Source organism: Miniopterus natalensis, chromosome 9 (assembly GCF_054644295.1).
Source record: "Miniopterus natalensis isolate mMinNat1 chromosome 9, mMinNat1.hap1, whole genome shotgun sequence".
NCBI lineage: Eukaryota > Metazoa > Chordata > Mammalia > Chiroptera > Miniopteridae > Miniopterus > Miniopterus natalensis.
In genome coordinates this window covers 35072756-35085871 of record NC_142089.1, presented here as the reverse complement: position 1 = coordinate 35085871, position 13116 = coordinate 35072756, and the positions used below count along the sequence as shown (strand labels likewise).

General features: G+C 39.4%; 1 protein-coding gene across 1 annotated transcript in view; it reads left to right on the top strand.

The window, feature by feature from the left end:
• OMA1 (OMA1 zinc metallopeptidase) overlaps window positions 1–9501 on the top strand; it is a 45377-nt gene extending 35876 nt beyond the window's left edge. Inside the window, exon 9 of the mRNA XM_087820474.1 lies at window positions 9052–9501. Within this exon, the coding sequence (XP_087676600.1) occupies window positions 9052–9231 (180 nt within the window). The 3' untranslated portion in view covers window positions 9232–9501. The remainder of the gene's footprint in view (window positions 1–9051) is intronic.
• Window positions 9502–13116: the final 3615 nt, after the last annotated feature.

The following is a 13116-nucleotide window of genomic DNA, read 5'->3' as shown; positions in this document are numbered from 1 at the left end:
AATTTTTTTCTCCTATTCAAGAGGAGATTCAAGAGGTAGATAAGAGATTTTTAAAAAAATCATAGTAATGATGAGTGCATAAGATTGGAAAAGAAAGGAACGATCATCACCGGTAATTGTATTTAAAGACTTATTCAGTGTCTGAGTGTCCTTAACTAATAACAACACAAGGATCCTCATCTAAACTAAATGCTACAGTAACAACAACAAAAAAGCAAAGCCTCAGAAATGCCCATTTCCCCCCAGGAAGATAAGCTTCAAAGAGTAGAAGAATCTAAAAGAAATAAATCTCAAATCTCTGGTCTGATTTAAAAGCTTTACTCCATTGGAGAGGACAGCCTAGGTCACGAGAACTACAGAAGTGTCGCTACCTGAAGCTGGTATGATAAGGCTGATGTAATTACATCGAAAGTGACAGAAGAAGAAAGAATGACTTTAGATATATAAGATACGTCCATTTCAGAAAATTGCTGAACTTGTCAGTACAGCAGAGAAGCTGTGGAACTTGCACTGGAGGCTGTAAAGACCAGAATTGTTGCCCCAGAGCAAAGACTTACGGATGCTGGAGGAAGAGGAACACAGCACAGCCAGATTAAATCACCGAAAGCTAAAAAAAAAGTCTTAGGAACGGAAGAATATTGAAAGGACCCAAGGAAATCCAAGGTGCATATAACAGCGGTAAAGACCAGTACATTCATTCATGTCCTCATTTCTTTGGTTATGGTTAATATACCACATTTTTGGTTTAGATAATATTTCTCAAGATGGGTTTTTAGAAGAATCCCAGAGCATCATGCATGAGAAGCCCTGAAATGATGATGCCTAGATACTTATATTTATCAAGTGTTTAATATTCATTGCAAAGATAGGCTCTTAGAAGATGCCAGGGTATAAAAAGAAAATTTAAAGACATATAAGAGTAAGAATGACTTTGGATCTTACTTTTCAGACTTTGGAGAAGTGTAAGAGGTTAGGGAGAAAGAAAGAACGAAACAAACAAATAAAAAGCACAGAACCCAGTACACTGTGCTGTGGTATCTAACTAAACCAACTCTCTTTCTTTTATGTTGGAAGATCCTTAATAAGTGAAACGCATAAGCAATGTCGGTGAAGTACTCAGCAGCAGCGCTCTTTCCACAATCCAGTGTCGGTTGAGAATTAGGTAAAATATGTAGTTTGTTTATATATAGTTGTGATTATAGCTTGTACCCTACTATTCTTAGAAAACCAAAGTTCAAATAAGGAATTAACAAAGAATTGAATGACTAGTACAAAAATATTGAACCGACATAAGAGACTGCTAGGAAAAAGACGTATATTTTCTTTTCAAATGCATATACACCTTTCAAAAAAATACTGGTCATATAACTTGAACAAAAACATGTACAATTAATATAAAATGTTGTGGTTCAAATTGTCAGGATACAGTACATTAAAATTAATATACTAACAAAAATTAAAAGGTGGGTGGCCACATGAAAATGAAAATGTATATATAAGATGAGCAAGAAATCTATGAACAATTAGAGCGTGCCTTAAAATCAAGAAATTTTATAATATGTAGTTATATTTTTATGTGTTACTGTGAAACCTATATGTAAAGAAAATTAAATGTCTCTATTAATAAGAAAGAAAAATAGTAAAGAGATAGAAAATTATAATATGCCCAGACAGAATACAGTTAATAAACCTAAGCAAAAATAAGCAAAACTGTAGTAGTTGATTCTTTGGGAAATTAAGTCAAAGTGAAAATTATTGGATCAGTTAGTTAGAGAATAACATGTAAATAGGATCAGAAGAACTATAATGATTAACATACAGGAAAACCAAAATATTTGGGAGAATGTTATTTTTAGTTAGATGATATTAATTAATAGCCAAAGTCCAAATCAGAAGTAAAGTGTGTGCACTCACAAGTGTGCCTGTATGTGAGAATTGCCAAAGTGGATGCAGCCAGCAGTAGAAATTATAACTAGAATGAACCTCCTCAAATTAAGTTTCGAAGAAAGATGTATGGTGTAATTAAATTAAGTGAATAAAAACACTATTAGAAACCCAGAGTTATAACAAATTATAAAAGAAAAGGGCACCTACTGCTGACAAGGATTTACTTTGGGGAATTTTTTCAAAAGTTGAAAGAACAGTTATTCAGTGAATAATTAATTCCAGCTTCAAAATATAGAAAAGGGCCACTTGATTATCAGCTTCATTTTATGAGCGTAAATGATTTCATTTTGATAATTTGGTAAGAGCAACATGTTTGAAAGTATTTGTGGACTGGGGTCATTAACCAGCAAACAATACAGTCCTACTTAACAATAATTATTTACTATAAGCAAGTAAATTATCCTCGGGTGCATGGGTAGCATAGGAAAAAAGCACTCAGTGTCGAGGAGGAAATGCAGGACTTGACTTCGACTCTTCTGTTTTCCTGCTTACGGGGAAATCTTGCCCTCACAGGGCCCTGGGACCCGTCTCCTCCGTCGGCGCTGCTGCTGCTGAGCCAAAGCCGCCGCCATCTCCCCCGTAGGTGGCTAACTAGGGTCATCTCCTGTTTTAACCTTCCTGCGCCATTTTTCACCTCAACCCCTAACAATCGATTTTCTTTCTTTTTTTACGGGGTTCATAATATCCTTTAAAAGGGGATAATTTGAACAACAGAAGGAATAACAATAAATAGAAACACATCAAACTCAAATAGAAAAAGAACTTCATGAGTTCATAACTATATTTGTATTAAGGGAACTCATTGGTCACCATTGGCTGTTGGTAGGGCACCAACTCATTCATTTTTTTCCTTTTTATTGAGTTTATTGGGGTGACACTGATTAACAAAAGTATAGAGGTTTCAGGTGCACAATTCCACAACACATCATCTGTACGCTGTATTGTGTGTTCACCACCCCAAGTCAAGTCTCCTCTCATCACCATTTATTCCTCCTATACCCTCGTCTGTCTCCCCCCTTTTTCTCCTCCCCCCAGCAATCTATTTTCAATACCCTAGCCCAGCGACTTTCAGCCTTTTCCATCTCATGGCACACATAAACTACTAAAATTCTGCGATACACCAAAAAAGTATTTTTTGCAGATCTGACCAAAAAAAAAAAAAAAAGGTATAATTTTGATTCATTTACACCAAATGGCTATTGTTGTGTTGGCTGATGTCACTTTTTAATTTGACAATCTAAGGGGAAAGAGGTCAGTGCCCCTGATTAAATGTTAGGTATCCCATGTTTTTAAAATTCTGTGGCACAGGGCTTGAAAATGGCTGCTCACTAGCTGATAATCTTTTTTTTTTGTTATATCAGACAATCTTTTTAATGTTATTTTCCTGCTTAAAATCTTTTAGTGTCTTCTCATGTAATTTAGGATAGAAATCCAAACTCTTTAAATTCTAAAATTTGGCCACTGCCTAATTCTCCAACTTTTTCACATCTCTCTCCCCGAGGCTTTGATTCCCACAATTTCACCTGGAGCTTGTTTCCTCCTTACAACCCCTCCACTTGCCAATTGCTCTGCCCGGAACATTCTTCCCTCAGCTCTCTACACAAATGCCCCCTCCCTCTGGAGGCTTTCTCTGATCCCCAATCTCAAATACCCTCTCTTGCTCCCATTTATTATCTAATACAGTGCACTGTTTAATTTCTTCATCTACTTTGCTAAAATGATTTTGTTTACTTGTTTATTATTGTCTGTCTCTTTCCCTAGAGTGCAAGGCCCCTGTTTACTGCTGTGCCCTTAGTGCCTGTGACAGTTTCTGAAATGCTTAGAGAATATTTATTAAACGATTGCATAGTGTGTAACGGTAGAAAAAATAATGTGATACTGGGTTAAAAGTAGAAAACTGGGCAATGCAATTGAATAGCTTTTCTGCTTCCTCATACAAATTTAGCAAATTTAGAAATTTAGCATGTAGCAAATTAATAGTTGGTAATGGGAAAGGATACCCTCAGGAAGTACTGTAGAAATAGTAGCCTTGGGAATCCTGGGTTTTAATTCTGACCCAGCCACTCATTGAGGAAGTTACCTAACCTAACCTAACCTAACCTTCATTTTGCTTCACCTGTCAGGTTGAGTTAGCGATGCCTCCTGGGTGTTTTATGTACGTACTTGTGCGTTTGCTATGGTAAGGTCCTGTCTTCTCTCTTTCCTTCCCTCCTTCCCTCATAAGACACTTGAATGATAAGTATTCTGCACCAGGATCTACATTTCAAAAGTGGTTCATATGATAACACCAGTTTAGATAACATTTTAAAAATACCTGGCACAGTGCAAGGCACAGCAAAAGTGAACAGTAGATGGCAGTTCCTTCCACTCTAGTTGGAATCTTCAGGCTGGCTAATTCCATATTTAATTCACAGTCTTCCTTGGGATTCTTAGAGCTGTATATTCTTGTTATTGGAGTACATTCCTGCTTTCTGTTAGACTGTAAACTCTTTCCTATGACATTTGTCATAATGATTTATTCATAGCTTGTGTTCTATAAATGCTTGTTTAAAATTCAGCATACATTTAAGTGCCTATTATGTGCGGTGCATGAAGTTAAACACAGTAGACAAAGTAAAGGAAATGGAAAGGCATATTCTAGCTGGACAGCGGGAAAACGTTGCTCACTTTTAAAGAGACGAAGGCGCATTTAATAAGTGGATTTGAATTTATGAAAATAAAAGCTGTTGACACCTGAAAATGTAATAAAATAAATATGGGAAGGAATAGTTAAAAAGCAGGAGAAATATTTTACCAATATGTCTGATAAAATCTTTCTTTGCAAAATAGATGAAGATTTGATAGAAATATATTTGGTCTATAACAGGATTCTGCTTGATAGATAGTTGGAGGAGAGAAACAGTTCACACATGAAGAAATATTAATGGAAAGCCTTTATGAAGAATATATAGGTTTTTAGCAATAAATGTAGCTCAGACATCTCCAGAGTACATTTATTCCATAAGAGACTTACTCAAGAAATCTATAATGTGGTGCAAAAAACCATTAATACAAAAGCAAGTGGTGCAAATGCATTAAAAATGAAAGCAACACCAAAAGGCAGGTTCTAATCCCTTTTTTCTAAGCCTTTTTACTTCTATGCCAGCTTTTTTTTTTTTTTTAACAGACTTTATTTTTGAGAGCAATGTTAGTGTCATAGCTAAATTGGGTGGATGTTAACAGAGATTTTCCGTATACCTTCTGCCTCCATGTAGACACATTCTCCCCCACTCTGAAAATACTGCACCAGAGTGGTACATCTGTCTGTTGCAATAGGCATGGACCCATCATCATCACCCAAAGTCCACAGTTTCCTTTAGGGTTCACTCTTAGTGTTGTAGATTCAGTGGGTTTTGACAAATGTATAACATGTATTCACCATTATAGTATCATGTAGAGTAGTTTCATTGCCCAGAAATACTCCATGCAACTGCCTGTCACCCCTCTGTCCCCCATAACCCCTGGCAATTGCTGATTGTTTTTTCTGTCTCCATAGTTTTGCCTTTCCAAGAATGTCATGTAATTGGAGTCATACACATGTAGCCTGTTGAGATTTGCTTTTTTTCCACTTAAGTTTTCTCGTTGACTTTTCATGACTTGATAGCTCATTTCTTCTTAGCAGTGAGTATTCCATTGTTTAGATATAACACAGATTATCCGTTCACCTACTGAAGGACATCTTGGTTGCTTGCAAGGTTTGGCAATTATGAATAAAGCTGCTATAAACATTCGTTGAGCAGCTGTTTGTTCCCTGCCAGTCACTTAACCTCTCTGGAGCTCAGTTTCTTCTTTTGTAAGTTTATCTGATGAGTGCTAGGGATCCTGAGGTTTGACATGATGTGGCTATATAGATAAAAATCATGAAATACTATGCTTTACAAATTATGGATAACTCAGGTATGCCTATATGTTGATAGCATTGTAAGTTGGTAAAGCCTTTCTGGCAGAAAGCAGTTTGGTCCTATATAATAATCTGTTATCTGTTAAGTAATCTCTTCTTACTCTTTTAAAAAAAAGTATGTTTTTATTCATTTCAGAGAGAGGAAGGGAGAGGGAGAGGGAGAGAGAGAGAGATAGAAACATCAGTGATGAGAGTCATTGATCTGCTGCCTCCTGCACACCCCCTTCTGCCTCCACAACCCAGGCATGTGCCCTGACCAGGAATCGAACCGTGACCTCCTGGATCCTAGGTCAATGCTTAACCACTGAGCCATGCTGACCCGGCTGTTCTTACTCTTTGCGCAGATCATTCTATCTTGAGGGCATACTTCAAGTAAACCCAAATAGGGGTTAAAAGCATCTTTTATTTAAATTAAGATTTTTTTCATAGGGTAATTTGTAAAAGCCAATCAAAACTATAAAAACAATGGAAATGCCCAGTACTGGGGAAATGCAGAGTGATTTGCATGAGGCCGGAGTTGGGACCATCTTTCCTGAGCAGTGTGTCTAGCTCCTTACACAGCACGCTGCTCTATTTGTTGACTGTGAAAAGACTGAAAAGAGAGCTTATGGGGCAGAGAAGAGCTTTTACTGAATGTAAAAGATTATAGGAGATGACATGCTGTTCTTCCCTCTGCTGCTTTGCATCTCCCAGTGCTAAACTCAGCTGTGCCAGCTGTTACCTGCTTGTCCCTTCACTGGTACCAGGTAAGGCCTTAGGCAGGTGGTGTAGCAGCCATGACGGATCAGCTTCTCACTTGGAAAAGTATGTCGCTGTGGTTATAAAGGAGTTAAAGCCAGACTAGACCGTATGTCCCACCTTTGCTAGGACAGTCTCAGCTTATGCCTGATGACTCGGTTTATGCCTGATGAATCTTAATAGCATCTCCTTTCACTCTCAAAGGTATCCTGGTTCAGACAGTAGATCACCATTTAGCTGAGCGTCTGACTTTCTTTTTACTTCAGTGATGTAGTTGGGAAGCATTTTCTTGGTGTTGCTTTCTTTTCAGTTCAACTTACTTTAAGGAACATTTATTTAACACACTCAGTAGATGTAAGATGTGAAATACAGTGGTGCCTCGGTTTTCGAATGTTTCAGAACTCAAACGGTCTTCCGGAACAGATTACATTAGAAAAACAAGGTACCACTGTACAAGGAAAATTCAGACAAGGCCCTGTCACCAAAGAGTTTCACTTGAATGCTTTTTGTCCTCAGTTTATTTTGGTAACTCGTAGCCGCATTCAGAGTCAGGATTGCTCCTAGGTCAAGTTCCTGCCCTGGCTTCGTCCATTCAGAAGACCCTGCTCTGGCTTGCCTCTGGCTGCGTGCTCCCCTGTTCTGTATTCAGGGGGTACAGCCATCTAAGAACCTTTGCACTCTGGGTCTTACGGTAATGGAATTCCTCACCCAGACACTGCTGAGCCTGCTTCCAGGGCTGTGAGGACCTCTGCCCTTGGGCGCCCACACCCAGGGCCCCTCGCAGTGCAGGGAAGCCAGGGAGGGGAGTAGGGAGTGCAGCAGGCCAGTGGCAGGAGCTGGGGCAGGCGGCCCCCAACCTTAGACGTTCCGAAATTCAAGAGTTCTAATTTTGGTACCTGGCCTGCAGGGTCATTTTGACTGTGTGGGAGAATAGAACATATTTTATGTAGTACTTGATACAGCTTTTAGATATTAAAAATGCGGTATCTGAGCCTTCCTTTGTGTTCTTGCCATGGACTCCACAGTTACCCGGGGCAGGCCGACTCAGGGTAAATCCTAACCTCTGTGCCACGTCCTGAGAGATCCTACAGTATCTGCCCTGCCCCTGGCGCCCGCCCTGCTCCCGCTGTGGTAGCTCCCTCAGGTCCCAGAGCGCCCCAGGCTGACGCTCTCCCACCGCAGTCCTCGTGCTCGCAGCGGCCGCTGTTTGCCGTGCCCCTCTCCTGGGCGCGTGCATGGCCTCTTTCCTCGTGTCCTCAGGTCTTTTCCCCTGTTCCCAGAGTCATTATTTTATCAACGAGACCTTGCCTGGTTAGTCTTTCTAAAATTTTATTACTCCTCAAACACTGACTGCCCCTCCCCGCTTTATTTACTTCCCTTAACACGAATCGCCACCAAAAAATTAGAGGTAGTAAAAAAAACTAAGCTAGGTGGGGTTTTTTTTGTTTTTTTAACCCTAAATATGTTTCTTTTAAAACCCTTTAGATATTGACGATCTTTCCTAAATTTTTTTTTCTTTTGTTTTTATGTCTTAAAGTCATTCATGGACCCCCTTTAAAGACTCACCTCGTTCTCCAAGGCTAGTTACTTAAAGCAGCAGTCCCCCTACCCTGCCCTCAGTTTCAAGGGGAACCATTTTCAACTCTCTTAAATTACCCTTTTGATATTTCCTATCATCCTACATAACACGCTTATATTACTACTTCCTAGCTTCTCTGTTTCAGGCAGTATCTGTGTACCTTCCCACAGACGGTGAGCATCAAGCTCTCCCTGTCACTGTCACACCTGGACATGCACATGGCGTACCCAGCTCCCTTTCCAGTGTGGTCACATGGTGATTTTGGTTAGATCGGATTTAATGTTGTAAACACTGAACACTAGTCACAGCTGAGCCATTTGTATACTGTGATTACTTTTCCTTGCAGCATTTTATTTTTCTTGGAAGTAAGATTGTCATGATTTTGCTTTGCTTAGGCTATTTGCTTTTCTAGGTTATTAGTCACGCGGTTATGTATGTCTTCTTTCAGTAGCTTCAGATATCTATGCTCTATTTTTGCCTTTTTCTTGAAAGCAATCTCAGAGTCTTCAGATCTTGTCTAATCTGAACGGTTGTTCTCAGGATTGGCTCGAGTTTGACTGAAACCAAAGAGATTTTGTTCATTCCCAATGGGACGCTGGGCGGTCATCACAGACGCAGCTGTTCTTTTCCAATATATTATGTGAAAATGTAACTGTTTATCAGGAATTTGTCTGTGGTTCTCTCTTATGTGTTGTAATTAAGTTATCTTTTGTTAAAAAATACTGAATGTATTCTTATATTTTATTATTTTGCATAGAGCATATTAAGAATTATTGGAATAATCTTAATAAGTTTATGTATGTGTTTTGTGTTCTTTTTTGTACTCTGTTGTATTCTTTCTTTACAGGCTCTCGAAATTAGAGAGATGTGCAATTGCCCACCACTCTCAGAGCCGGACCCTCGATTAGTGTTTAAACTCACCATGAAGGATTTTCTTGAAAAATCAGAGAAAAAGGACCTAAGTATCACTGTTGAGAAACAGAAAGTGAATATTCTTCCCATTGAAAAACAGAAGCAAACATCATGAACTTAAATAGTTAAAAAGACTGGCAGCTGAATTGAAATATGTGAGACAACGGATATATGAAGAACACAGCTATCCTTATCATTTCTATGTTATGATTTTTTTAAAAAAATGTTCCAAATGAAAAAAAATTGATATTCAGTCAAATCATGTATATGACAGGTATTACCTAAATTTTTCTAGGTATTTTTCATGAAATATGGATGTATTCTAATCTATTTTAAAATATCTTCAATGAGGAAAATGTCACAGAATAAATTTATATTACACATTTTACGCTGTTTCATACTTGCTTTTGATTTGGAAGGCAGACTTTTCGTGGATGAGAAATCAGAATGTGTAGTAATTGTTACTGTGCAGAGGTTCCAACTGAGCCTAGACTGGATTTCAGAGACTGGATGGTGAACTGGGAAATTGACGGTCTAAAGCATCTGGTTATAGAAATTGGCTTGCATTGGGGTGGATTATATGGAAGAGGGGACCTTGGGAGAGAGAATTTCCTGATCTTTACTATGGACAGCGAGGGAAAGTGGCTGTGGGCAGAAGCTGAAGAAGCTGTTTTCATAGGAAAGCACAAGTGATTTTATTTGTGGTCCAAGTGACAAAGTGAGAAACACGATGGGGAGAGAGGGTCAGGTCATTCCCTTGTAGACACGGTGCTGCTGGTGCTCTGAAGTCTTAAGAGAAAGTCATGTCCTTTTGGCTCCTTGACGACAGTACAGTTTGGGAGTCTCAGGTTCTCAAGAGAAGCAGCACCCTGTTGAGTGTTGCACCAGGAGAGGCAGGGGAGGGTTCCGGGCCTGAGGCGATATCCCCGGGCAGCAGACACCTACAGGGTGTGGAAGAGGTTGAGGGACGAGCACAAGGCACATCTCCAGTGATACCCAGAAATTGCTGTATTATATAAATGTGGAAATAAGTTTTAAAAATGTGTTAGTATTTATATAATATTACTTATGCTTCCAAACTGGTGAAGTCTAGTGATGTTGAGACTATATTCCTAAGAGGAACATCTTTCTTGAAACACATTATATTAAATAGTTTCTTAGAGATTTCATGAAAGGGGAGAGAAACTATCTTTTACTGAATATCTACACTGAACTGAGCCCATTTATTCCACAACCCTACAAAGTAGGTGCTATTACTCTCATTTTATAATGAGAAACAGGCTTGACAAGGTTAAGTAATACAGCCAGTGTCTTTCAGCTAGAAAGAGCAAAGCTAGATCTGTCTGACTGTAATAGTCTATTTCCATAACTCCAGGTTTCTAAAAACTAATCTAGCCAAAGACAGGACACAAGCTCTATTCTCAGTTGTTTGTTAGCGTCCTCAGGTATGGCTTCCATACAGGTAAAAATCTCTTTCTGCAGGATGGTTTTCCAGGCCCTGCTCTCAGACCCTTCTATCAAAAGGGACATGAAAAGCCCAGGTGAGGCAGGGCTTAGACAAACTACCTAGTTAAGACAAGTTCACAGCTGTTTTTTGTTTTTCAGGGCTTACTATAGATTGATTTTAAGGAATTTCTTGATCACATACAACAACACTTGGAAGGAGGAGATTCAGAAGAACTGTTCTCTGTATAGTTCTTCACAGCCCTGGTGACTAGAGTTCTCTCAGAGGCACTCCATAACACTTACAGACATCTGGAGAATGTCACCTGGAAGTCAACAGTAAAACACACCATTAGATTTCCCTGTAGATGTCTTAAGAAAACAGTGCGGGGGAGGCCCTAGACCAGTTTTCTTTCATTGTATTATCACATCTAATTGTATTGTTCAGACTCCTAGAAAACATGCAAGCTGACATCATGTCAGAAAGAGAAAATATAGAGCTAATACTTTTATAGTGCATATGAAAAAGATTTTTTAAAAATCCCATGAATCAATAAATGTAAAAGAAATGTAACATTTTAGCTCAGAATTTTAGGAGAAATTAAATAGCAGTTGGAATGTAATATGTGTGCATGTATTTTAAGCTGTATATGGAAATGAGGTCTGTATGTTCTGCATTTAGTTGCATAACGCATTGCTTTTCATGTGCTCATCGGATGTAGATGTTGGCTAGTTAGCTCAGTTTTTAGGAGATGATGCCAGTAAATCCGAGACATAAATTCAACCTAATATCTCTTATAATACAGATAGTTGTAAGACTGTATCCTCTAAAACTAAACTCAAAGAGAACATGTATAATTATGGCCATGTCTCTAATACCTAACATTATAGGCATCAATTAATATTTTACTGATACTACACAGTTAACATCAACCATCTGGTCAAAGTATTAAAAAAAGGGTGGGGGGAGAAACACTCATACGCTGTGAAATTTCTGCCTCTTGGAAGCCACGGGACCCTGGGCAAGTTAAACTCTAACCCTCATTTCTTCATTTGTGAAACAGGGATAATAACTCCTGCCTCACAGGATTGGTCATATGCGTTGACTAAGGGAAATGATGTACTTAATGTCTAGAACGCCAAACAAAACAGGCCCAGTTTATCAAATGCTTACTTTGTACCAAGCTCTGTGCTTAAGCACTTTTTCAAGCACGACTGAACCTCGCTGCAACCCCATGTATGATAAATATTACATTGTCTCTCGTTATAGACCAGGAAACAAGTGTAGAGGGTTAATGAGACCTGCTCAAGGTTACATAGTCTATTCCTAAAGATGATTTTACTTGGAAGACAGAAAAGAAGCACCTTAAAGTCAATCAAGAAAATGTATCGCCTCATCTGATGGGAAAGCCTGGAAGGACATGAACTTCGGACACAATTTAGTCCAGAGGACCATGAGACCACCAGAGCAATGGCTCTTTCCTCTGCAGTCTTTCTCAGCTCTGGCTTCACTCTTCAAGGTGACGGCAGCTCCTGGGGTATGTGGCACCTTCATACCCAGGTGGGAGGGGTGACTCACCTCAGGACTATTAAAACAAAGCCTTCAACACTAAGGCACCCTCTAAGGAGCACTCCGGGAGCCAGCCCCAGGGCAGGGGATGAGGACCAGTAGGTCAGCACCACCCAAACAGAGCTGCGAAGGCCTGGGGGAGACGTGCGACCACAGGGTCTGCTAAGTAACTGGAATAGAAACCCCTTACACTTACCCTCTTTCAGCAGGCCAAGGAACACAGCAACTCCTTGAAGATTTGGTCTGCAATGACATTTAATCTGAGAAAAACAATGTAGCATAAGTTTTACATTGTAGGACAATAACTTTGCACTCCCTATTTGCTTTACCACTTACCAGATAATTTTTCCCCTACCTGAATTATCTCGTATCCTCAAAATCCACCTATGAGATTGGAAAGACAGGTGTTATTTACTCCCAGGGGAGAAAATGAGAGCTTGGAGGAATTAGGCAAGTGATCCAAGTGTGCCCTTCAAGTCGATGGTAGACCTGGGACTGGAAGGAAGGGACTCACTGACTTGTAATCCATTGCTCTTTCAGCAATACCGCATTCTCTGGAGAGGGAAGTATTGCCTCCATTTTTTTAGCTGGAAACCAAAGCACAAAGATATCAAGCAACTGTGTGCCCAGCGCTGCTCAGCATGTAATGGCAGAGCTGAGATTCAAACCCTCATCTTCTGACGAGGTCTGTGCTCTTCCTCCATTGACTGCCATTTCAGTGGGCAAATATCATAAAGGAGGTGGGAATGAAAAGTGTTCATTTCCCTTCACCCCTCACTTGGAAGCAGCAGAGCTAATGCCCTCTGTTACTTTATTTAAAAGCGCTCATTTTAATGCTCTAGGACAAGTGGTAAACATTTCCGTTTAAGTGTGTTCATATACATGAATGATAAAATTCCTGTGTGTCACCTCTTAATGTGCATTTATCAGGCTCTAGAGAGATCCTTAATCTGTGGTGAGAAATGTCTCTTACTTCATTACTGGAAA